This window comes from Perca flavescens, chromosome 7 (genome assembly GCF_004354835.1).
Source record: "Perca flavescens isolate YP-PL-M2 chromosome 7, PFLA_1.0, whole genome shotgun sequence".
NCBI lineage: Eukaryota > Metazoa > Chordata > Actinopteri > Perciformes > Percidae > Perca > Perca flavescens.
The window spans coordinates 12,157,388-12,183,972 of record NC_041337.1 but is presented as its reverse complement, the minus strand read 5'-3'; the positions used below and the strand labels follow the sequence as shown (position 1 = coordinate 12,183,972).

General features: G+C 40.1%; 2 protein-coding genes across 5 annotated transcripts; one reads left to right on the top strand and one right to left on the bottom strand.

Moving 5' to 3' along the window:
• The first annotated feature begins 1,294 nt into the window (after window positions 1-1,294).
• Window positions 1,295-5,916, top strand: smim29 (small integral membrane protein 29). 2 transcript variants are annotated; one of them, XM_028582732.1, is made up of 5 exons: window positions 1,295-1,537; window positions 2,071-2,355; window positions 2,535-2,560; window positions 2,689-2,794; window positions 4,312-5,916. In XM_028582732.1, the coding sequence occupies exons 2-5, from the start codon at window positions 2,248-2,250 to the stop codon at window positions 4,378-4,380; spliced, it is 309 nt and encodes a 102-aa protein (XP_028438533.1). In that variant the 5' UTR covers window positions 1,295-1,537; window positions 2,071-2,247; the 3' UTR covers window positions 4,381-5,916. The 2 variants fall into 2 exon arrangements, with proteins under 2 accessions (XP_028438533.1, XP_028438534.1); XM_028582733.1 differs by lacking the exon at window positions 1,295-1,537 and adding an exon at window positions 1,611-1,870.
• Window positions 5,917-7,645: 1,729 nt separating this feature from the next.
• Window positions 7,646-13,404, bottom strand: hmga1a (high mobility group AT-hook 1a). 3 transcript variants are annotated; one of them, XM_028582734.1, is made up of 5 exons: window positions 13,316-13,404; window positions 12,179-12,297; window positions 11,056-11,136; window positions 8,845-8,901; window positions 7,646-8,015 (listed from the first exon to the last, which is right to left on the bottom strand). In XM_028582734.1, the coding sequence occupies exons 2-5, from the start codon at window positions 12,275-12,277 to the stop codon at window positions 7,950-7,952; spliced, it is 303 nt and encodes a 100-aa protein (XP_028438535.1). In that variant the 5' UTR covers window positions 12,278-12,297; window positions 13,316-13,404; the 3' UTR covers window positions 7,646-7,949. The 3 variants fall into 3 exon arrangements, with proteins under 3 accessions (XP_028438535.1, XP_028438536.1, XP_028438537.1); XM_028582735.1 differs by lacking the exon at window positions 13,316-13,404 and adding an exon at window positions 13,079-13,180; XM_028582736.1 differs by lacking the exon at window positions 13,316-13,404 and adding an exon at window positions 12,949-13,061.
• Window positions 13,405-26,585: the final 13,181 nt, after the last annotated feature.

The following is a 26,585-nucleotide window of genomic DNA, read 5'->3' as shown; positions in this document are numbered from 1 at the left end:
CTTAATAGCATGACGGAGAATACTACAAAAACATCTACACCACCAAAAGCCTCCACATGGCTTTCTGATATTATGATGTTTCTAAAAATAGAAAAAATCAAATACTTTCTTAGAGGATTAACGGAACATTTTACAAAAACTGGGACCCTTTACTGGCTTACTTTGAAAGACTTACTACACGTCCCTCTTAATAACTGCTAAGATTTGTGAAGCACACGGATTACACTATTTGCTATCATGAGTAATAGAAGAAAGGTGTTTTTATTATTTTTTATTTTTTGTTTCTTTAGCTTTCCTTTCCTCAAGGGTTTGTTGTGGGTGGGATGGGGTTAATTGAAAGAGGTCTTGTTATAATTGACATTGTAATGTTGCACTGTATCTTCTCTAAAGCAATAAAAATACTTAAAATAAATACATCATATGATCAATATGATCACACCTGGTATCAAAACTGGAAATGGCTTCTTATTGGCCACTGAATCACCAACAGTTTACTTCATTTCATTAGTTTAAAGGCAGTGGCCATGTATCCATGGCATGATCGAAAAACCAATTGAAAATGAATCTTCAATTCTCAATGGAAGACACGGACCTGCATAGTCGATAGTACTACTCATACAACTACGACTAATCATAATAATTTAATCATTGTTATTATGATTTTTATTAATAATAGTGATCAATAGCATTGGATAGACAAACTATTATGGCTTCTCACATTAGGCGACTCTGCTCACACTTTGAGAAATGTGAAAAGTTGTATTAAAAATAAACACTCCACAGATCACTTAACTGGTCCAAACAACAGAACAGACCACAGAGGAGGTGGTCAGGACCAGTCATTTTAGTGCCCTTTGTGCCAGTAAGATGCTGGTAATGACCGCTGTGCCACTGGTCGCAACCAGTGTCTCTAGCGCCCCTAGTGGTTGTGACCAGTGGTCCGTGCCAGAGCTGGTCCTGACCACACGGATCCATTACCAATAATAATAATAATAATAATAATAATCATAATATATCTGATATAGTGAATTTTATAGAAAAAATGTCATGTATTAAGACTGTTAATATTAACTTAAATAATATAATATTAACAAACAGTCTATGGTATTAATCAAGGATTCTTTTCATTTTTAAGTTACTCACATGCTGCTACCAGCAGATGGGGCTTTACCAGTCGCCTATACAGTTTTCCCTGAACAAAACCGGAATAAACTGGCCATGTTGTTTTCATTTGTCGGTGAGAAGAAAAAAAAAACTGAGAATGTGTTGTGTTTCGATGTGATTGGAGATGATCTAATATAGTCACAGTACGGATATTAAGTGTTAACACATGCAAGTTAATAAGTGGGCCTACATAGGGGGAGAATTATTTGACATATAATTGGTGCAGTTTTGTGTGGTCATGGTGCTTTTATTATGACAGATTCAGACAGGAAGTGTCACTATTGTTGCTGTTAACGGAAGACTGCGAACCACAACATAACGTTATACTGTCTATGAACGTTACTCAAAAAGAGAGGATTTTCCACATCGCACAGTGAGTGAGCATTTATTAAAATGTATAAAACTATAAACAGGTCTATTGTAGCTCGTTAGAAATCCACCTCGTCTTGATGCAGGAGGGCTTGTTTCAGCTTGCAAACAACTTGTCAGTACCGCTGTCATCCAGAGCAGCTAACGGTACCGTCAGCTATGTATAACCTTAGCTTGTAACGCTGGCTAATAGGTTTATAGCCGTAATGCGAAGCTTTTAAAACAGGAAAGTCAATTGACAACTGTTATATTTTAGTCTGCTTGCTGCTGTCACACGAGCATATATGACCAAATACCAGGAAACCAACTAACCGCAGCAAGTAAAGTGCCTTTTACGGTAACGTTATACTTGCTAACAAGACATGGATTGTTTACGTTAAGATATGTAGCTAATTGGCCCATGTTCAAAGCTTCTCTGTTTTGTCAATTTGGGGAAATGTATCCAAACAAGTAACTTATCGGCCACTACGCGATCTTACTACTTCCTTGATATGCTTATTACTGTGTGCAAATTATTTTCATTCCGTGTTCCATCAGATTTTCTCGCTGATTAGGAAGGGCACCATGTGGAAGTCACATGAACGACAAGGATGAGGCATAAACAAGGAGGCAGCCTGAGGAGAGAGCACACTGCCAGTCATAGGGAGGGGGTTTGCTGCTTGTAAAGGCCCTGCACGAGCAGCCCCCTGTGTCCCCCTCTCCTGAACATATGCAATGAACAGCACTACTGAGCCCCCTGCCATCATAGATGGGGATGTGGCAGTCAGCTATGTGTTGGTGCCATTTTTCCTCATCACTATCATTGGAATAGCTGCAGCTGTGGTAAGTGGCTAGTTGGCATAGGACGACCTACACAAAAGTGACTTCCTGATAAACAGTGTATACAAGCTGCAAAGTTCAGTATAAATATAACATTTAACATAGGCAAAATGAAAAAGGCACTGTGATAACTAAGTGAGAGACACAGTATATGTAATACTCTTAATTTTGGTCTGTTTCAGGTCATGTATATTCGTAAAAAAAGGAGGTAGGCTTGTAATCTACCTACTTTGATTTCAAGGCACAGTGCTTTCATGATAAACTTGATTGATTCACTTCTGTGACAAAGTGTTAGTGATTAAATCAATGTTTGATTTATTTCATTTTGTCCCACAGAATTGACAGACTTCGTCATCAGCTGTTACCAGTTTACACATATGATCCATCGGAGGAACTTAATGAAGCTGAGCAAGAAATGTTGTGGAGAGAGGAGGACACAAGGGTATGATGCACCATTTCTTGTCAAACTGACATTTTCTAACTGCAAGTGGGACAAGTTGTGATTGTGAAAGCTAGCCACATCGTTGAAAGTTTTTTCAACGATGTGGTTGTCTTTGGTGGCACCATTCAGAGCACACCAGTTCCTCAATTGGTTAGTCACTTCCTCCTCCACATAGAAACTTAGCTGCAAAAAGTACAGTAGAAAATATAAGTCGTGGTAGTAGTAGTAATATAGAAGAAGGGTTGCACTACTCAGTTTATTTGTAAGCCTCAAATCCCTCACAATAGGAGAAAGTGGCTAGTTTTATTTCCTCTCAAGTGATCAAATATTTTATAAAAATGTGGCCTCTCAATCATTTCCTAGAATCAATGTTTATGTTTGGTACCATTAGTTTCTAAAGATAGATGGATGATTTATTGTCCTCTGTGAGTGGACATTTAACATTAATTTCTTTTAGTGTCTACATGTGGTTGCCATGCTATTTAAAGGTTAAACCAAAAGTGTCTTGCCTGCTTCTGAAGTTCATCTGATACTCCTGGTGGTACAAATACTCTAGTTTAGAAATAGAAATAGAGTGAATAGATGGATGGTTATATATTCACAACAGACATTTTGACTTGTCATAGTAGGAAAAGCACAGCTGAAATTGATAACCTTAACGATGGCTAAATTCCATCAAGTGTCCCAGTAAGCTATTTCAGTGAGTCAGCATGCACAATACCAGGGCCTCTACTAAGTGGAATGCAGCCATCATTAATGGTTTTGAATACACCTGTGCTTTTTCTACTATGACATGTCAACATGTCTGCCGTGAAAAAGGTCTGTTGATAAAATAACGCCAAAAAAATTAAACAATTGGCCTGGTTGATTCCAATCATGCACATAGCCACTAGGTGGCAGTATTGACCATGGGCAAAGTTGCTCATTAAGTTTTTGCTCCACAGTTGTTAAAATATGAAATGGTACAAATAGGCTAGTATAATGTCCTTAAAGGGTCATCTCACCCAAATCACAAAACATTATTTTGTCACTTACTCCTACAGGATTACTACTATTACTACTAGTTGATTTGTGTCTTATCTGCTGGGGTTTTGTGATTTCCGCCCCTGCGATTTCTGCTGCCAATCCAATACAGAGAAAGTGAATTTAATTTAATTTGTGTTGCTTAAAAAAATTCAAAAGCAACATGTCTTTCCAGAAACAGTGTCCCTGTTACTGAGGATAATTTTAATACTTTTAACATTGAGGGCTGTGGATTATCTTCAGTAACCAGGACACTGTTTCAGATGCAGAAATCTTACGGTCTCCTCACATAAAACGGAACCATCATCGTGGCTTGATACCACTGGGGGGGTAAGTCTTTTTTTTTTTTTCGTGATTTGGGTGGACTGACCCTCTATTATAGTCACAACAGTTTTACATATCCTCATTAGAAACAATATGGTGCTTAAATTCTGCCTTTCAAAATTACAGTGCTAAACTAAACCCTGCTTGCGCTTTGCATTTTATGTCCTCAGATTGTACAAGGTTGGGCCAAAAGTTATCAACAGAGACACCCTCTTCTGACCAAAGACGTCACTGCATGATGGTAGTAAACCATGGCAGTGTGGAGAAAACCTTCAGCCACAGAGAGGAGTCATTCTTCAAGTCATGCACAAGATTGTCTTTGTTTGATTTTTCTTTGCCACCGTTTGCGATATCTTTCCGGTTTCATGTACAGACGGAGTGACTGTTCAATTTTGTGGGTCCGATGTGCCTAACATACATTTATTTATTTGAAATTATTTATTCAAACTTTTCTTTTTTACTGTGTTATTCAGCGACATGACTCAAAGTTTAGAGAAGTGGAATCCCTCTGAAGGTAAAGGTTCCTGTAGGTTTACTCTGTTTACATTCATCATGTTGTTGTGGGCGACATGCGGCGAGCGGTAATGTTGCTGTGGGTTACAGAAGGCATTTGTACGGACTGTGACAGGGTTTGTGATCGTAGGTTGCTGTGCAGAAGTTGTTTGCAGTGCATTAAAAACAATTATGGCTTCTTTGATGAAATGCTTTGAGTTTTCAACAGTCAAACTTGTTGACATAAAACACTATAGCATGACTTCAAAAATTCAGTTTTAAACTCAGTTTCATATTGATAAAGATAGATTTAAGATATTTACGAGATAGATTGGCTGTTAAAATGAGGTTGGATGATTTTATTTCAGTTTCATTTTGAGTCAATGAATGTGCACTTTTTGGTTTGAATTTCCTCTCAGAATTTACCAAGCTGCCCCATGATCCGGATCTTTTAGCGGTTTAGCCAAATCCTATGACTCTTTTCAATGGCATGAAAAGCCAGATATGGAAGTAACACCGACCTCCTCTCATCCACCAAATGAGCTATGACTAGTGCCCTAAATATGTCCTGTCTACAAGGCATGGCACCAGCACAAATTTACCTCCAGCTGAAGATGAATGCCATGGGTATGACTGTCTCAAGCACTCAGGAAACTGTGCTCTTTTTCTTGAATTGTAACTTTTCCTGAAATTTTATTCTGAATGTAAACTAAATACAATAGCATTGTTTAAACTGTTCTTGAAGGGGAACCTGTATTGGTTGTGAATATAAAATGTCTTGTACAGATAATGCCTGGACTTGATGTCAGGTATAAGATTTAGTGTTTCAGAATGAGAACAAGCTTCTTTTTTTAAGTTTCAACCTGAAAACATCTTTACCCCAGAACATTTTCCTATGTCATCTTTACATCTCACTGTTCATTGTATATGCATTATAAAGATTTAGTGACAAACCAATGAAATAGGATTGTCACAATTTAAAGTTGTCCAAATATCCAATCAGGACAATGATTTGCACTGGTAACACTCATGGTATGGTTTTCATGGAACGCTCAAATTTCAGGTTGCCCATGACAAAAGTGAAATAACTACTGATGTAAACGTGAACTTGGCAGCACTGTTATAAAGTTGAACCGGCAGACTGTTGTACCAGTTTGTTGCTTTAGGAGGGAATCGATTTAAAACATTGAACATAATAAAGTAATAACTTTGTCTTTGTGCTAATTGTCATATGCAGCTTAACTAGCCGAGAAGTGTAGAGGAAGTTATACCGCACACCTGCATGTAAAGTGTTTGGGTAGGAAAATACATGACTTCCAAAAATGACAAAGAAAATTCTCTTTATTGACCATTTCTGATACAAATTGTTGTAGGGCACCATAGAAATATAGACATTGTACATTTATATACGGTGTACATTAAAAAGAATGATCCCCTTCCTGTTGAGTTTACAGTATATAAATGAACGGATGCAAGATATACATTGTATGAGTATGGCGAGGGTGGCTGTGTGTGGTAGTGCCAAGCCCACACACTGGCCAACAGAACCGTTAATTGGAAAGAGCGCCCAGTCTATCACAAACACACAAACATTTGTCCATGAAAATCTGAAGCAACATTTCAGTGCACCAGAAGAATAAAAACACACCTGCTAATCTACCACAGTCAGCGAACACAGTCGTCAAGCTGACAGGTCTCCCTGACTTGCTTCACACATTTAAAAACAACCTGTCTGCAAGCTCCGGTTACGAACGAGCCAAGACGTGCTGCGTGTGTACACACAATGACAAACTTGACATCTTAGATAGCTCATTACAGTCAGGTTAAACAAAAAAAAAAAAAAAAAAAAACCTTTGAATTAACATCTTCCCAAATCATGCCAGAGGTTACATTTAAAAACGACAACCAGTTTAATGCAATTATATGGTAAAGTAAGCTGTTGAGGTATGAAATTCCAGGCCTTGTATCGCCTGTTTGCAGTTTTCCGGGTTTCGTAACAGGTTATAGCAGCTTAGGTGTGTGGAAAAACCCAGTTAAGTGGACTGTGACTGCAGGTTCCCTGACACTTAGAAATACACAACCATTTATTTCTTGTAGCAGACAGCATACACCACACATCTTTAAAAAGACTAGAAGTTAATTACTGTACTAAGTGATGACAGAAGGACCAAGCTTGATGAAGCCGTGAGAGCTAGATGGAATGAAAAACGTACAGCCCTGTTGGATAGTAGTGCCACCAACTATCCTCGATTACAATCAAACTCCTTGTTCGACCAATTGCTATTTGTCTTACGAGTGATTGGGTGAGCGCTTGGAAACTGAGGACCACGTGAAGACAAAAGATGCCAATGTAACAGCATTTGTAAAAGCTCCCTGAAGAGATGACACCGATGCTCTCTGCCTAGAACTCTGCCAACCCTATCCTTAAAAAACACACATTATATACCAAAAAAGATTTGAGTTTTATTACAACATGAAAAGCAGCACACTCATGTTTTTTTGTTTGTTTGTTTTAAATGGTATGAAACCCTAAGGAACAAAACAGTAATTCATCAGAATAGCCTGATCGGACCAACGGTACACACATCTCCCAACTACACGCCGAGGACCACAACGTAAGTTCAAGAAGCATAACTTTTATCTAAACAGTCGTACAAGATGGGGTAAAGACGGTCCTGCTCTACTGGTGGGACGGGGTGAAATCAGTTATGCAGATTAGAAATGGGGGGTGGGAGGGGACACTTCTACCATCTGTTACCTATTCTCATCCTAAACGCTGAAGCTCAACTCCATCTATAATACAATGCAAAGGATAGGTTAACCACTTCACACAAGCAAAACCAAAAAAAAAAAAAAAAAAAAAAACACCAAGTATAGGTAAAATTCACCTTTGTCCAGTACAAAACACGGAGAAAAATCTATATGCCCTACCATCTCAGATGCGGGTACAACAAATAAGTAACATTAAGCAGAGAAAATGTCCTACAAACCATCTTTATGGGGGGGGGGGGGGGGGGGGACGGAAATGTCCAGGCTCCTGAGAGCACACTTTTGTCCAGTATAAAAGACTTGTGATAACGTGACATGTAGAGAAAAGGGCTGTTACCTTTCATGTAATTCTTAGATCTATGCTTGAGCAAGGTCCATCGTTCTATCCAGTGCTGTTGCATGATATTTGTACTGTGTTAACCCTCCTTTTTGGCAAAGAGGGCTTTGTCGTGAACAGTGGTCATGTGGTGGCACTGGTGTTGGAGATACAGCCCAGTTCTGGTTAACAGTAAGTCAGTATGTTGAGTGAGGTAGCATGCGTTGTGAATTACTGGTCCTCTTCTTCATCTTCCTCCTCCTCCGATGATTCCTGGGATGCCTTTTCTTCCTTCTCCTGTGACAGTAGGGAAGAAAGAGAGTCAGGCCTTGACTACACCCACAAGGAAAATGCATCTCAAGTGCCATCAACATTCAGCAACAATAGCTGCACGTGATTCATGCCTCAACGTGACTCTTTACTTTTAATAACCCCCAAACACTAACATAAAGAAAGAAATAAATCTCTTTGATGAACCACTGTGGCATGAAGAACACTCAGGCGAAGGGTGAGCCATCTGTAGTAAAAAGTGATTCATAAAAAAAGGAGTGGTGAGTCACAATGAGGCATCATGCTTTTGCTCCCCACTGCCCAAGATGTTCATTCATAAAAATGAGACGGCTGGTTAGGAGGGTAACTTTGGGTCATTCCTTTCTATGACTAATTCAATCCAGACTCTTTCAAGAGTACGCCCTAACCACTCATGCACATGACAATGTTACTACAAGACTGCACTTTTCCTAGATTAAAAAACATGCTTTTTTTGACCTGCTGTACATGGCCTGGCAACTCATTTCGCAGTAATAAAAACTGTCTGGTTACTCAGCATTTGGATTAAGAACCCTTTTAATTGCCACGCAGGTTCAGATTTGCCTTTTAAAAAAAAAAAAAACAATACCAGGTAGAGGCTTTATGCAGCCAAGAAGCTGCTCTAAATGAACACACTGTGCATGACACAAATAGCTGTGATGAGTAAAAATGGCTCATCTTGAGGGGAAGAAGGCAGCCAAGGGAATTAGGAAAATGCAATTTTGCCCTGCAGAGTCATACCAATCAATATTCAATTGGGGAAGGAATGGTTTAAACAAAAGTACTAATGTTACACCGTTTGTCAAGGGACTCTTACCTCCTTCTTAGGTCTTCCCCTGCGTTTCCCCCCAACAGATGGGGATGCTGTTGCCTTCTGTGAAGGAAAACAGTACATGTTAAAAAAGGTGCAGTAGGTAAGACTTAAAAAAAAATAAAATAAATAAATAACTTTCTGTCAAATTTGCTGAAACTGACCCCATGTTCCAGTAGAACTACATGAAGGTAATTCTAAAAAATAAAAATAAAAATCCAGCTCCTCTGGCTCCACCTACAGCATGTAGTGTGATTTGCAAAAATCCACCGCTCCCTGTTCAGATGTACCAATCAAGGCCAGGGGTCACTGCTCAGGCACACGCATTCATTCTCCCTTGTGGGGGGGGGAGGGGCTTAGGAGACCGTTTTGGGCTTCAGCGGAAAGGGGGGAGGGACTGAGAAGTTGTCAATGTTCAAATGTTTTGGTTAAGTCCTGGATCTTAGTTTAGCCAGTGGTGTTTTTTGCTGCCTCCAGCTTCTTTCGAAAGAGTAGCCATAGTCTACGCAAGTGGCTTGATGTGTTTACTTGTGCGCTGGTATGTGAGTCAAGCCGGACAGGCTCAGGTTGTTATTCTAGGTTTCTGACAGCATTATAGAAAGGGTCGCTAGAGATAGACCTTTTTGTTAAAGAGTAAAATCCTTTTTGTTTAACCAGAAACGGTTCAGAAAATCGCTATCGCCAAACTCCCCAGACTCCATTTAAATATTTACTTTTAGCTTGTATAGAGCTGGCATAGTTCCATGTAAATGGTAAATTAACAGTTTATTTCAAACCAGAGTGGTGATTGTTGAAACAGTGGAAAGAGGAACCAAGATGGATTTTTTGTCAACTTTGAATGATGTGTATTTTACAATGATGAAATGGATTTAAATGGAGTCTGGTGGGTTTGGCGACAGCAATTTCAGGAAGGTTTCATGTTAAAAAAATAAAAGCTCTTTCTCTTTAACAAAAAAGGTCGAATTCTGTAGGGATCCATTCCATAATGTAGTCAGACACTTAGGCCAACTACCTGAGCATGTCGGTGGTAAAACAAGCACTTTTTGTAGATGTAAATTGAAGATGCGCAATTGCCCGATAACTTCATTGTAGGTTGTTAGCAGCAGTCTTGCTTAATACTGGAACAATTTCAAAAAGATTGTTGTTCCCATCAGTCAGTTACACACAAAAACATAGGAAAATAGGGTCTAGGTTGAATTAGAAAAAAAAAAAAAAAAAAAAAAAAAAAGTTACCCTTTAAAGCCAAGACTTTTTTTGGGGTATCAGAGGAAAAAAGTAAACAATCCAAATCTCCACAAAGCTCTGCTTCTAGGTGCCTGCAGATGGCAGTAGTACCTCTGTAATGAGACACATGGAAAGGGGGCATTGGGTTTATTGGCTATTATCTGGAAGGCCGACAGGAACTGCACACAGGGCACTCCAGTTCGCTGGCCACCTGGTCTGAGGCTCAGAGACAGCTGGTGGAACCGAGCGAAGACACAAACCCTCTGCAGCTCGGCCCTCGCTGCTAAACCTATATCATACATGCATGTGCGTTTTACTCTCCCTCTCCCTTCTTTCCCATACATAGCAGTGAAGGACGAGCACACGGGGGAGCTGGAGGGTTGGGGCGAGGGAGAGACTCTGTTGTTGCTATGGAGACGACAGGCAGAAAAGAACTAGGGCTGTGTGCTGGGTGGGGGCGGAGGGGTGCTTAGTGTCAGCTTGGAAACAGTCTTGCGGCCTCTGCACCTGCACTGCACTGTGCATGACAAGCTGCAGGAAGCGGGAGGACAGGAAGTACAGAGTGAGCATCACTCACAAAAAAAAAAAAAAAAAAAAAAAAAAAAAAAAAAAAAAAAAAAGAAAGGCAATAAACCAAGGTCTTTACAATGGGAAACCCAAGCCAGGCTATTTCTGACACCAGGAGGGGGGGGAGGGGGCAGCTAAATTGCAGCCAACCAATATATCACAAGTAACAGCAGGACGTCCTTTTAAGAGGATGGGGTTAGCTACCGTTAGAGTGCTGATCAACCGGAAGGAATCAGGGGTTAGAGAAGGGAAACGATTGCGAGAGAAGATGGGACGGCGAACACCATGTGCGACTTCATCGTGAAGCTGTGCCTGTCTTTTCTTGGCATGAACGCCATTCCGGCTCAGGATGCATGTAAGCTGTTGCTGAAATCATATTTATATATAAAAAATAAAAGCACATGTCCACAGACAGCATTGACTTACCTTGCCCTTGCTGGCTGCCTTGTTTTTGCTGCCCTTCGGCCGTCCCCTGGGCCTCTTTGGAGTAGGGGACCCACTTGGTTCCTGACAATCAAGACAGTCAAAAGATAAAGTTGGCATATCAGAAAACATCAAGTAACATTTTTCACTTGACCGGCTGAATTTCTTTCGGGCACATGATATGAGGAGGAGAAGTGGGTCTTCATACAAAATAATACGGGCACGGGTACACTTGCAAGACTCTGGGACACAAAGTTTAGCTCTCAAGGTTAGTGCACAACGTGAACTTTAAAGACAAACTATGTACACCGTTAACTAAAATGTTCACGAAGATAAAAAACGAACATTAGTTCAGAAATAGTAGGCCTACCCTGACTTGACTTAAACGTGCCATTCAGAAGCAAAAAATGAAAGCAGCCTCACTGAGGTATAGAAAGGGGAATATCTCAAAGTTAACCCTGTGGGGATTACCATCAACACCAAAATGAAAAGGTAAATTCTGCATCTGGTTCATGTGATCATTTGTGGTTGTAGGCTACGTCACGGCAGACCTTTCTCCTATTGCATTGCAAGAGTGTTTACAACCGCAGCTCATGGCAACCGAGCAATTCAATACTAAAAACACAAGGTGCTGAGTGACCGCTATATGAGCCAGTCTGTGCTTTGACTCGGCCATGTCATCCATTACATGACGAGCAGAGGTGGGTCACAAAAGGGGGTTAATAGCGGTTTAAAGGTGTTGGGTTGCAGGTTGCTTACAAACCTGTGAGACACACAGGAGGTTTGTTGTACACTATGCCTACACCGATAAGGGGGTGAGCAAATGGTCACAGGGGCTTGCTGCAGCCATATCTTGATTCACCGAGAGCTCAGTGGAATCGCAAGGGCTTACGTTATCTGCACGAGCACTTTACCTGCAATCACCTAATCTACCTGAGCATCAACTGGAACAGCTGTGAGCTGAGGGCTTTTGGTTTTGTTTCTGGTTTTAACACCTTAAAGCCCTTTCCTCTCTTCAATGCACAAGCCTGCTTTTAGGTTGTTGATATTCTCATAGCTGATCTAATGACACTTTTCCCAACAAATTTTTAAAAAGAAATTTAAAAAAGAAATTGGCATTATTTACGTCAGAGGTCTTCACTTGGGGCTGCTTGCGGGGTCTTCCACGCCCCCTCTTCTCCGTTGCCTCCTTCTCTTTCGGTGAAACTGTCCCCTTGTCGCTCATGTTTGCTTAGCTTTTCAGACCTAGGAAATAAGTCACACCGGTCAGACTTGCTGCAACACAAGGCGTACACACACACAGAGAGAAAATACAAGGGCTATAAACTCACTGACCGCAACAAAAAAATAAATATATATGACCGTGCTATAACCGCACACCGGTAACGCGTTTAACTCAATTAATCCGCTCTTATTTCGAAGTCTATTTCTGTCTCATCTGAGCTCCATTACACCGCTATCGGTGGCACACAAGAGGGATTGACACCAAACCGGGCGGCTCGCATTGCTGGGACTCCGTAGGCGGTCGGACGCCGCATTAAAAAAAAAAAAAAAAAATATATATATATATATCTGCAAAAGACTAGCCTACTGAACCCGACGATCCTTCCCCGTACCAACCATGTTTAGAGGCCCCATTGCTGTGTAGTTAGTGTTGTGACCAATAATCGGGCCTGCGCATTAAAACTATCTCACAGCATGTCTGCACGCCGGGGCCGTGGAGATATCCACCTACAATGGTTGATGTGTTATCGGTGGAATTTGCAAGCTAAAAATCGAGACTGTATTGACACTTAAAAAATAAAAAAAACACAGAAAATGCAAGCGAGCGAGGTGCTTTTGGGTTCATTTGCGGCGACGAAAGCCCGGGACCAGAGCAACAAAAGACGGCTTCACCTTTAAAGCGTGCAGCCTCCCCTCACCGGAGCTCCAGCTATAGCCTAAGCTGTAAAATGCATTAAATCCGGTTCCGTTTTATCGAGCATGCAAAGTTCCACCCGCTCGCCGTCGCGTTTCTTGCACTCACCTTTATCGCGCGGCTACAACCTCTGCTCTTAGTAAAGGCGGAATGTTTCCTTTAAGCCTGGCTGGTTGTACCCGGTTAAAAAGCCTTGCACTGATCTATAGGCTACAGCTTTTATTCGTCAGACAACACACAGCCCGCCCCTTTCAAATCCCAGCGCATGCAGCATTAAATAAAAACCCCTCTGTGAATTAGAAATAATAGTTTCATTTATAAAGAAATAAGCTGTTTAATTCTTACCAGCAGGTTGAGAAGTTTGTTCCCACGACGTCCTATAAAAAGCACGTGTGTCTTGTCTCTGCAGATATCGGGGAAAAGGCGCCAGCCAGGAGGAGTTTTGAGGCAATTTAAAGAGCCGGGGGAGGGCGGAGATATGATAAATGGGCCACCAACAGTACTAGAGGACCCCCCTTCCTGTATCCTTCAGGAAACCAAAACACCAAAAAGCATGTGTAAAAGTAGCTGAATATAAGCAATATAAGGAATTATTCAAATAATAAACTGTATAAAATAGTATATGCATACATGTGCCTAACACATACCACAGTCTCCACAGTGATGGTGAGTAAACTATGACCTCCCCCAATGTAAACACAAGCCGGTTTTAAGCTCAGAAAGCATTTCACCTTATTTTCCTACTAAAGCATTAGTCTATGTGGCAGAGTGGTGGAAGACATTCATATTCTGTACTAGAATAAAAGTACCACAATTGAAACTGCTTCTGTCAACATAAACTTTAAAGCATGCAAGTACAAGTTAGTTAGCAGGACAATGGCCCATGTGAGTGTTAGGCCTACACTGTATGACATTATTGGATTATCAACTAGGATTTTACTGTTGGTTTGGTTGCGGTTGAGCTAAATTGAATCTCCTTCAAATACTGTTATAGTTATGGATACTGTTAGTAGTAAAGTAGACTATACTGTTATGGATAGTCTGTTCTGTAATAATGCATTCATGTCAAAATTTATCTTGAAAAGTAAGATGTAAAGTAAGCATCTGCCAGATAAATGTAGTGGAGTAAAAAATATAATATTTCCCTCTGAAACGTAGTGGAAGTATAATCATTGAGCATGATTACTGCAGAATTTGTGTACTCTCTCTCTCTCTATATATATATTTTTTTTTTCATCTCACTGGTTTTGTTGCCTATTTTGACATAGATAATGTGATTTTTAAAAGTACAATTATTTTCTTTTAAATAGCCTGTTACTGACTTAAAAAAAAGAACATTTGGGATATAATTCCAATACTCCGGAAGGTTGAGAGAATAGGAGTAGAGTTTAAACATGTTTGGGAAAAAAAATGAAATCACACAAAATAAAGAGCATTTAAAGTAATCCCTGGTTACGCTTCCTTTACAAAATGTTCAATTCATATGGCTGCAGGATGCCTTTATGTTGTTCCCACCCACTGTTGAAGTGACCATTTTGCATTTGAAATGGTAAACTTGGGTGTCTATTCCATGGGTGTGTTGGATACAGAGGAGACAAGGTGAAGGAATAGAGACATTCCAAACTGTGCTCTGATCATCCCTACTGGTACTTTCACACACTGGTTTTGGATGTAAACAAACTATTTTACTATGCAATTTAATGTAGAGTGACTGGAAAGTGGCCCAAACAGACCATTTGCTGTCATCTTGTTGTATTTCACCTCTCCATCTGTTGTTTTGGGACTTATATCAAATAACTTGACGCAAGCAAAAACCTGTCAGCGCTAAACCTTTGACATGTGCAGAGAGCAGACAAATAGCAATATACTGTACATAAATGATGAGAAGAGTGTGAGTTTGCTAAAAAAAAATCATGGGTAGGGCATGAATGGAGAGAGCACTTTTCTCAATGAGTCCAATGTTCTGCTCAGCATGTGCTTGCCTTGCATGCCACCCCCTTCCCTCCCTATTTCTCACTCTATTCACTTCCTTCCTCTCTATCTTCCACAACTACTTCAGCCCCCATCCCCCTCTGCCATACATACCCAGCCCCTCAGTGTGTGTGTGTGTGTGTGTGTGTGTGTTTTTTATGTGAGGAATGTTGTCCTTCTCAACCACTGGCACCACCTGGAGACCAATGAGGGGACTAGATAATGTGATGGATCAAAAATGATGCAAAACAAATGTTAGCATTTTACAATTTAGCTGTGAAGAAAAAGTTGCTTAACAAATTGCAAAATCAGTGCAGACACTGGAAACTGATAACAGAGCAGAAGGGGGTTATATCCTGTTATATATCAAGAGGAAGATCTTTAAATGTGAGAGCATAATTTAGCAAATTCACTTAACATTTGTGGCATTTCTCGTCATTTTATGTTTTTTTTTTCTTCATTCTGATGATCACTGACAAGCAAATGCTGCAAAGAACTGTGTATTATTACTGTACAGATATAGGACATGTCAGCAATTTGAATACAATGCGCTTTTGTCTGTCACTCTCAAGGACAGGATGGAATTGAACGTCCTAGACAATGGTCTTCTTATCTTGTATGTGTAATCAGGTCAAAAATCTTGGTAAAATAAGGTCAACATTTTCATGAAATTCCATTCTCAATCAATACTCTTAACTGCTTTCCCACTCACTGTAGTCACTTTGCCTCTTGGATTTTAAGGAAGATTTATTCTGAGATCATTTTTATCAGGATTTAGTAAATTTTAACTGAGGTTACGCTAAATCAGAAAAACGTCAGTTATCGCAGACTGATGAATACATGTTTTCTGTATATCGGAATGACCAGACCTTAACCTGTGGCACAAGAAAACCACGAAACAAACCGGTGAGTCAGTTTGAATTGAAATGCTAATCAAATCTTCCAAGAGACAAACACTTCGACAGACGCCCTCTTCAGAGCCGTCTCCTGGCTCGTGAACTCTGCAGCAGCTCAGGGCAGACGGAATCCTATTAACCATCAGGGGGGTCTTGGCCCACTTTGGCATGCTCACCCATCCCCCCACCTATGTCCTCATAACCCCCCCCCAACCCCATATGCTCATTCGTCTTCCTCTCCAGCACACTCTCTGGCTTATTCTAGCAATCCATTTTTAGGTGCTGTGTAAACTGCTAGAGTGCTGCTGCCAAACCAACTAACAGATGTGGACAAAACATCCTATTCCTGCTTGTGCCTGGGATTCCCCCTGCTTGTGCTTCTGTTTGCTCTGGATGAGCCTGAACATGACTAACACACACATACACACACCAAAACACACACCACTCACATCCTCCCTCTAAAGAGGAGATGAAGGGAAAAAAAAAAAAAAAAAATGAGCAGGAGAGTCGGACAGAGAGAGAAAATCCGTCGGGAGGGGAGAGGAAAAGTGTGGGAGCAATTGAAAGGCAAGGTGGGCGGAGATGGGAATATGTGTGTGGGTGTCTTTTATACTCCTACAAGGGGGCGGATGGAGGTTAGTGGGCGGGGGATGGGGCCCGGCTGATTCAGTCCGCTCGTGAGTAGTATCTGACTCACGCAAACACAGGAAGTAGCGCGTGCTGCTTATTCAGTGAACACAGCACTGTATTTATGTGATACTCCTATATGCAGGGAATAATAGAGGAGTTGCACTACCTAATTTCACCTCCGTACATCGGTCACTGAGTCAATGTTCCACTCTGCCTTTCAAATAGTTTCATATCCACATCCTGAGATATTTGGACCGAGATCCAGGGGTGCATCAGTCATACTGTGACTCAAGCTTGTGAAATGTGTAAGGGTGAAACCAGTGCCATATTTAAAACTTCCTTTGGCAACAACAGCATTCATTAAATTCATATGTTTATATTTATTAGTTTTCAAAAATACATTATTCTGCTCAATTCATTAAATCATTTTAATCACAGCCATTCCACTCAGTCATGCAAATTATTGTGATACCCTGTGATGCAAACAGTGGAAGCTTTTGCATTACAAAATATTCAAAACACACATCACTCCTTTAGCATTGTTAGCATACAACCTATTAATCCTTGAAGGCAACCTTACTTTGCTTGGTGCCTCCACAGGGAGGTCAGACTCAACTTCAGCGCAGCACCTCTTAAGCTCACAGCCATTATAAGATGATAGATTTTTACAAGAGCTTTTTAAATATGTAATATTTGACATTACAAACGCTATTTTGTTTTAGATGTTTCATGTCCTTAAATTGAACTATTTAGGCACCTGTAATCATGCTTAATACAGGACAGTCTGCTTTCTTTACCGATAGGTGGCAGACGGAGATTACATTTGCACAAATTACAGGCCAGCACCATGTCACCTCTCTGAGAAATAACACCATCTTGTGGTGACACTTGTACATGAACAGTACTTGTATGTTGAGTGAGAAAATATCCCCTCCCTTTAAAACATTTCTTACTCTTATTTTACATGTCAGAGGGGGGGAAAGGTAGAAGAAAAAGCACCTCCCCTCCTTCCACCACCACCCAACATGGACACAATTTCTCTGGAGACAAGCATCTCTGGTAAAGTGTTGTTGTGTTGGTGTCCATACCCTTCCAAATGTCTCATCTCAGCTCTGGTTTGTAAAGTAAGTCTCCCTGCAGCAAAGCACATTAGTGATTATGTCCAGCAGAGGGTAGTCTTACTCTGAGAAAATCTGTTTCAGCATGGATTCCTCACCTGAGTCTGTGGTGTAGCAGGTTTGCTGTCACTGAGAAATAAAGACAATGCAGCAAATATGAATCAACGACGCGGGCGTCTAGAAAGCATTGTAGCAATTGGGTTTCAAGACCAACCATCCACTCAAAACTATCTCTTAACACCTCTAGAAGGTTAAAAAAGAACCACTTAAAAGGGTGGTAATATACAATTAAGGCTATTCCAAGGAACAGTTTGGCAGGTAGCCCTCCATTTCCTCATTAGTCCACATTCTGCAGAGTGATTTAAAGCCTGCCCTCCAGAAATGACAGTCAGAGGCAGCTGAATTAAGTTCATCCTAATTCAACTGACCCTCATCATCAGGTCTAAATCCAACTAAAGTAGAGAAAGCCAAGGAGCTCTGTCAACCTGAAAGATGAGTGTGTATTCAGAGCAGTTAGGAGGGGTTACATATGAGTCACCTTGGTGATGGTGCATCTGGAGTTTTAGAATTCACACTCTCCCCTCTCTGTCTTGCCTGATTGATCAAAAGGGAAGGGGCCCGCCTGCCCATTGCAGGCCTGTCAAATCCCCGCGTGGCAGCTGCAGTCCCAGGAGAAAGTGACTAGCCTGGGCTGCATCTGTGCTGGATACTTAGAGAGGCGACCTGGGCTCAGTGTTATCACAGTATTTTATTTCCATCGGGAATGGAGAGACAATTCTCTTTGCAGAGTGCTGATGTGATGACCACAACAACAGATACGAGCCAGGCTTTACAGTTGGGGATAAAAGGTTTACAAACCCCTCTACAAAACAGGATCTAGGCTCAGCTGCAGAGTTGAGTCACTTCAACATTCGTCTTATTGATTGCATTCTGACTGGCATTCCCTGGTCAGACAAATTGGAAAGAGGGCACTCTTGCCTCTCGACTAGAGTCAACAGAATTTGTAAGGAGAAAGAGTGGCTAGCAGTGACATTTTGAGAATATCCCCAACAACTTAGAGGAAAGAAATGTGTTACCTTTTCTACACAATCTACGCACTGTAATTGATTTAAAGAGGCACTCCAGCAATTTAGTTTTTCACTTCCATAAAGTTTTGAGGACTCTCAAGAGACGAATAAAATTGAAGCAGCAAAAAAAAAGCCTGACTTCTAGTCTTTAGAAAGGGCCAAGCTCCAAAACCATTGATCCTATACACTTTCCATAATGCAACTCAATTGCATTTTTCAGTGATGAAGTGATCATCAGGGTTATTTATTTTAGACTTCAGAAAGCTATTCCAGAGCCACAGAAGATATAATACAACTGTTTTTTTCACAAGCTGAGTAGTACTCTCATGAAGAGTAAACTAAACTTCAGATGTAAAATTGGTGAAGTGCTCCTTTAAATGCCTTATTAAAAGAGTAATCATTTAGCACCATTGCACTCTATAACATAGTTGGAATCCTGATGAAAAGGAATCAAAATTGATTTTGTCTGTTTTACTTCACACACCTGACACTAACATCACCCACAATGCAACTTGACCACGGACAGATCAGTTGGAGATTTGGGTGTGTAAGTAGCAGCTAATGTTGCCTCAAGCTGCTAGCCTCAAGCAGAGATGAGGAGCGGACTACAAAGGACTGGTAAACTCAGTTCTTTCTGAGATTATTTCATTTGCGCACTTGTAGTCTTCAGCTCCAACTGACGCAGACTCAAGTTGCAATTTTTCAGACTTAGTGCAGCTGCCTCTGGGGCCACAAAAAGCTTTATACAGCTATCTTTACAGTCATACTCTCCAAGACCTGTAAACAGACTTTGATGTGTAAAATCTTTGCATCTTAAAATGCATGCATCTGGTTAACAACACATCAACTGTTTTTGTCCTTTTTCAGTGACTAAACAGGTTAGAAAAGAGAAGAAGGGCCGGTTTTAGATACAGAGATTTTACTTGGAGTCTGCAATCCAGCTGTTATAGCTGGGAAGTCCCATAGTGGCATCTGGAGTAATATCAGTTGACAGATCCCCTCTCAGTCACCAGGATGTTCGTCTCTGGCCTTGACCACATCACAGTGTTCGGTATCCTGTGGAAGCGGGTGTCAGATAGCTCCCTATTGATGAATGATTAGAGTTGCCGAAGATGGACTGTGGTGCTGCCACCTGCGGGGGTCTAGGTGAGACGGATGGGCCCATTTGTAATGTAGAGGGTGCCCCACAGCTGCATTAACTATTTAAGTGTGGTTATTGGTAATGGTACGCCAGCAGCACTGAAACAAACTACAGCAAGAGAAGGTGTAATTCTAATGTTGATGTATGGGATCTGCTTCTGTAGATTATAGGGTCCATTCTCCAATCTGACTGATTATCTGTGAAATGTCACATATGTTTGAACAGGAAAATACATTAAAACAATGTAATCTAGCAATAAACTATTGTAACATATAGTAGTTTTCATCTATCTATTTTATAATACATGCCTGGAATTATAGGAGTGATAATTACACACAAGTTCTTCTTTAAAAGGGAAAGTTACACCTTTACACACTAGTTGGATTTTAAAATGAGTTTGAGTGTTTAAACATTAATGTCAAGTGCTATTAGCTATTGCTTTTAGTTTACTAAACGATTCAATTCACAGTTGGTTACTCCACCTGTAAAGGACCACTTTGTCTTAACATATACTTTACTCGATAACCTCGGATAAAACGGTGTAACAAAGCTTGGCACAGCGGCTCGGCTTGCCAACAAGCCTGAATTGATATAGACACCACTGGTCTGCCTCAAAGCACGGCCAGGAAATGATACAAAGACCCATGAAGTGGGGAGAGCGGCAAATGTCTAAGGTGGCTTCACCTTTGGTTGGCTCTGGTGTTTGTTTTCACTTGCCAACAGGCACTGTGACGAAATTCACTTGTTAAACTTTCTACAGATGATCAATATCGTCAACTGTTCTGCTCTTACCAATATAAGTCTTGAATACGTAGAAACGGGGGGGGGGAAATTGATTCCACTGTACCTTTCATCCATTCTTTTTGTCCACCTGAAGCCCATCTTGTAAATGCGCCTTCAGAGTCGATTGGCCTGAGGGATGGAAGAGCACAGGGAGTAGCTGGGTGCAGGAGTGAGCCATCCATCCTTAGTACCTGGATGAAGGGAGGAGGGGGGGCATCACAGTGTTTCACTTGCCTGCAGAATAAATCATTGCTTAGTCCATTCTGCAACTGCAGTCCAATTAACCAAAGGGGACCCTATGAATGCAGTTAGGTGCTATGATTAATTACACAGTACTGACAATGCACACCAAAGTTCACAATATCCCAACGGGCAAATATAGAGCATGGCTTTACTTTGCAGATTTTAGCTTTAGTTACGTTCGCATTGAACCTACAATGTTATTATTGGAAGTTTTTGCCATTTTGCTGACACACAGCGACTAATTAATTCTAAACCCATGAAAGTGGTAGAATCTCTCAAACACACAGACAAGCAAACACATGCATGCACGTGTACGTTAGTTCGCACTTAGACTTGATGCAAAGCTAAACACCCTAATACATATTTTAGCACACCTCTCAGATGCCAAGTCAGCCTGTAATATTAATTTAGGGTGCAATTATTTCCTTTTACATGGCCTGTGGCAAAGCTCTTAGTCTTACTACTCCAGCTCATTTAAATAGTGCCTTTAATTGAACATAAAAAGGCAGAAGAGAAGGTGGAAGGGAAAGGTTAATGGGACTGACACAAAGGGCAGACGGCAGAGGAAGTCTAGCCTTAAGTGTCACATCCTGCGCCAATTAGGCCCGGTCAGTAATTAAGCCAACTCCAGCGGGCGGGCTCTGGCCTTGACTTTCTGGGGGATTACAGCCCTCTCCAAGACAACTGCTGTTAATGACCTCCATCCTTCTATAAGGATATGCTCCCACATTGACGTTTGACTGCTGCCACATCCAATAGAAAGGTCACAGAGGATGTAACAAATGAGAATTGAGGAGAGGAGAGACAAGGAAGTAATTGGAGGAGGGTTTGGTCAATGGGAGAAAGACTGCCCGGCCATTGTTTACCCGTTACCAATCTCCATTCAAGATGTTGCAGCGCAGAAAATAAACCCTCCCTTTCTATTCCCAGCGTGTGTGTCTTGTTTTACTACAGCAAAAGAGACAAAGCTAACCATGGGTGTGACATTTTAGACCAACTTCAGTTTAAAATGCTACATTCAGTTTCAAAGTTAAAATCTTCTCTGTTTAAGGTATTCATTAGAGACATGCAGTGTTTGTATGTGCCTTACAGATGGTTTGGAGTAAGTGGGACTTTGTAATGACTTTCATTAGAACAAGAAAACAAATATAGCTAAAGTATGTTTTTCTACACAGCAGAACATGCAACAACAAACAGACAATTAGCATAGAAATGCTACTTAATGCTACTTAAACATTCAAAACAGAGCATGTTTATCTGATTTAAATTGCATATTCCTCTCTTATTACGTCTGTTTGTTAGCAGAGCCTTTACCATTGATATCAAGTATGTCAACAGGTTTAAAGGAATAGTTTGCGAGTTAAATGAGAAGATTGATACCACTCTCATGTTTGTACAGTAAATATAAAGCTACAGCTAGCAGCCACTTAGCTTAGCTTTAGTGTGAAGACGGGAAACGGAGGGAAACAGCTAACCTGGCTCTGTTTAAAGGTAACAAAATCCACCTACCAGCACCTCTGAAGCTCACTAATTAACATATTGTATCTCATTTTTTGAACCCGGAAAAAAAAAAGTGTAAAAACAACAAGTTGTGCTTTTCACGAAGGGGTTTGTGCCGTACTATAATGTTATTGTTAGCTGTTTGCCCCTATTTACAGTCTTTATGTCAAACTATTCCTATAAATGTAGTTATCTCTAGCTATACTATAATTACTTTTTCATGAATAGATAGAATCATTTATCTAAATAATTCTAATTATGCAAGTATTTAATTGAGGTTTTACCATTAAAAACTCAAAAGTATTTGGCTCAGTGATCTTTTGATTTATAACATTGTTCTATTGTGAGCGGTGAGAAGCTGCATACAGTGCAGAAAGAGGAGGGAGAATACTGGACAGTCCTGTCTAATGCTCAGGTGCATGGAAAGAGGTTACAGCAGTGAAAACCTTTCAAGAATGCATGTTTACAATCTGGATAGTCTCGCATTGCCAGACCTTCCTACACAGCGCTGCGGAGGAGGGTCTGGCGAGTGGCGAGTCCACACAACATTCCAGGATGGGAGAAAAACGTGCTCTGGTTTATTGACATTTCTTTAAACCAATCACAATCGTCTTGGGGCGGCGCAACGGAGCAGCGGTGCCTCTACTAAATAGCCTCGGGAAGGAACTTTTTTTGGTGGAACACGTACGTTCAAAAGTTGTTTAAGTCATGCAAGGTTGGACAGAATGTCTAGCTAGCTGTCTGGATTTATCCTGCAGAGACCGGAGGAGCAGTTAACCATAGTATATCCAACAGAGTTTAAAACTGCAACGCAAAGAAAGCGGAAGGTAACGGACATCCGGCGGCCCCAGAACAATCCTGGAAGTGGAACGTCGTGGATATAGACTAGAATCTGGATGAAAAATAAGAACTTGATGTTACACAGTTAACAGTGCAATACAGCACGTCCTTTACTGAAGCTGGTATCGAAGCTGGATCTGTCTCTCTTTTTCTTCTTTTTTTTTTTTTACCATTTACTTTTTGTTGAACACAAGCTGGTGAACACTGAAATGTATCCCAGCTTCTATTTATACTGTACAAAAGAACAGCTGGGCTAATTAGAGTTTGAAAACAAACACTAGCCCCAAACAAAACACACACACATAATAAATAATGTATCAAAATATCAAGGCATATGGTGATCTGAGAGAGTCTTACGAAGCAATTCACTGTTTAAATTGTTTTTCATCAGAAAATAAAAGGAAGGATATAATGGAATAAAAGACTTAATACATTACATCACATTTTGAAAACAATGTAATAACTTTCACCTATACATGATATTATGGTTAGTTTTATATATTGTTTTGATGCTCATTTGATGGCTACATATATAAAAAAAAAATCACATGAAGAATGCCTATGAAACAAACTAGCAGATATAATTTTTAAGGTTTCCATCATTTCATACATTATTCATTTGTGTCATCTTGCAACATTTAAGGGTACACACATAGACGCGTACTGCTAATCGTTCAGGTGATAGCCAGTTAGAGTCCCTTAGGGGGACCAGCAAAAGCCAAAGATCAGAATTTCTTTTTTGTTGCTGTTGGCTATTGTAAATATATATATATATATATATATATATATATATATTGTATATAGTATATAGTATAGAACACAAACTGAGTTATCCTTTATTTAACACTGCAACTGTAAATGTGGTTTAGTTTTGATGGACTGGTGAGGAATATCACAAGCAAAAGCAATTAAGATAAGCTGGAATGTTCAATGTCCTTTTTTTGCATATTCAGACCAAGCCATATAACTCTATTTTAATGTTTTCTTTGTGACCATGAGGATACATCCACAACAGGGTGCTGCATGCAAATGCTACAGCACATTTGCATTCTGACAGTAGCTAAATCTGTGCATATTTTGCTAATATAACCTCAAAGGTTTTTTTGTCTCTGTAGCTGGCTATTGATAATCCTGTTGAATAAACATAATTTTCATGTGTAAATATCTTTCGTGGGTTCATCTCAGGATGGTTCTCTCCCACACAATACAGGTTCATCTGCTACAAAGTGCATTGTAGTTGTGTTCTGACTGCAGCTGCTTCTGAGGATTAAAACCAAACATGACTTATCCTGCGCACTGTGATTGTAAAGGCGGTTTGGTGGCTTTTTACAGATAGGGTGTCTTGATGTATAACAAAGACTCTTGGCTGCAGCTGCAAACATTTCTCTGAAATGGATTACATTCACACAATGTATGGTAGGCAACATTCTCATCCTAGATAAACTGTGGCAATGAATAAAGGAGAGGAAGGAGAAAAGTACATCTCTGAGGGCAGAAGTGACAATGCAAGCTCACTGTTTTTAAGAGTGAAATGTGTAGCCTTCTAAGTATTGCATTAATGCATTTAAAGAACAATTATATTTAGGGGAAATGTGCATTTTTTCGCTACTGCCATATCTGCATCTATCTATATCTGTGCCTAACTCAGCTTAGTATAAAGACAGTAAACAGGGGGTCCCTATGCTCATTTCTCACACATCATACCTTTTATCCGGCTGATTCCAGGTATTGTAACACATTTCAATGTATTAATAATAAAGGTACTTGGCCTTGAGAAAATAAATATTGATAAACCCTGGCTGACAATATTAACTTTATTATTATTAACATCACCTGTGAATCAGCCAAAACTTAGCAAGGATCCTGGTAAAACATTGATGAGCAGCCTGGCAACCGAATACTAATTCAGTGGCAGTGCAAAAGTTATTTATAGAGGTAACCACTGACTAAGGATGGAAGTTATTATTTGGGTTTATCTTAAATTTGGGACATGTTGAGAAATATGCATATTCAGAGTTATACTGAGAGTTAGATGATCAGTCTGCAAAGCGACAGTCAGCAACCACTTACTTTAGCTTAGCATAAAGGCTGGAAACAGGTAGAAACAGCTAGCCAGGACCTGTCTTAAGGTAAAGCAATCTACCTAGCAGCTCATTGATTGAGTATCAAAAAGACCCCCTCCCTTTATATGAATATAAAACAATAAATGTACTCCTTAGTCAGTGGTTACCTCTATGAATATTTTAAATACAACTTTGGTACTGTTACTGAATTTGTATCTGGTTGCCAGGCTGCTCATCAATGTTTTACCAGCATCCTTGCTAAGTTTTGGCTGATTCACAGGCCAGACCTGAATGTAAGAGAAGTTAGCAATTTCTTTTTTTTTCTCAACTATTTTTATTTGAATTTTCAAAATATGATATACAGTGTACAGGCCATGGTGAACAAAACATAGTTGAAACAATATGTCAAGTCCCCTCAAGTCCCTTGCCCACCCCACAACCCAACCCAGATCAGGTCCAAACCAGACAGTGACAGACAACACATACCCATGCACACAGACAAATACACACCAGTAAGGATGTACTGAAGTTAGCAATTTCAGCTAAGGTTTTTCATTATTTATTTTCTCGAGCTTTATTAACACATTAAAATGCATTAACATGCATTAAAATGCCTAGAATCAGGTTCTCTGGATAAGTGAAGAGCCAAGCAAATGTTGAGCTTACAACTCAGATCCCCAAATTACCTGAATGTATTACTTAAAGTGAAACCGTTTTTCCATGTTAATGTCCATTAGGATTTGCACTTTAGCCTCACAGATATTTGGTCAGAGATAAACCATTTCAGTTTGGTCATTGTTGTATGAGGTCTGATTTAAGTATTCCGCTAATAGCAGAACAATAGCACAAAAATGTGAAAAATACTCATGACGATCTCCCAGACCACAAAGCGACAAATTGAGTTTGCAGGTTTTGTCTGACCAACAGTATACAAAACTCAAAGAGAATCCATTTTCAATTATATAAAAAAGAAAAAAACAGAATAATGCATACTCAAATGATTAATCGATTATCAAAAAAGTTGGGGATTCATTTCCTGTCAATCGACTAATCAACTAACTGTTTAAAGTCACAAATGTCTATTAAACTTTTGACACAGTTTAAAGTGAAAACCCATCATGTAAATTAAGTGAACCACAACAGCAGTCCTTAATGGAAACTTACCCAACAAGAAAGAATGGAATACTTTGGTAACATCGTAAGCATTCTTAAAAAATAAGACGCTATGAACATAGGCGTCGAGTTCGGTGGGGACGGTGGGTATGTGTACCTATCAGATTTTGTCATGAGTCATTTTGTACCCACAACTTTTTTTTTGAAAATCTCAAGTTCAATTTAGTAAAAAAAAAGACAAAAGTTCAAA

Bases quoted from the DNA above. Each gene is read 5' to 3' on its own strand.
- smim29 (XM_028582732.1), top strand. From the start codon at position 2,248: ATGAACAGCACTACTGAGCCCCCTGCCATCATAGATGGGGATGTGGCA. The intron at 2,561-2,688 runs GTAGGCTTGTAA...TTTGTCCCACAG, and splicing joins TATATTCGTAAAAAAAGGAG to AATTGACAGACTTCGTCATC. The intron at 2,795-4,311 runs GTATGATGCACC...TTATGTCCTCAG, and splicing joins GGAGAGAGGAGGACACAAGG to ATTGTACAAGGTTGGGCCAA.
- hmga1a (XM_028582734.1), bottom strand. From the start codon at position 12,277: ATGAGCGACAAGGGGACAGTTTCACCGAAAGAGAAGGAGGCAACGGAG. The intron at 11,137-12,178 runs GTAAATAATGCC...CTTGATTGTCAG, and splicing joins CCCAAGTGAAGACCTCTGAC to GAACCAAGTGGGTCCCCTAC. The intron at 8,016-8,844 runs GTAAGAGTCCCT...CTACTGTCACAG, and splicing joins GGGGAAGACCTAAGAAGGAG to GAGAAGGAAGAAAAGGCATC.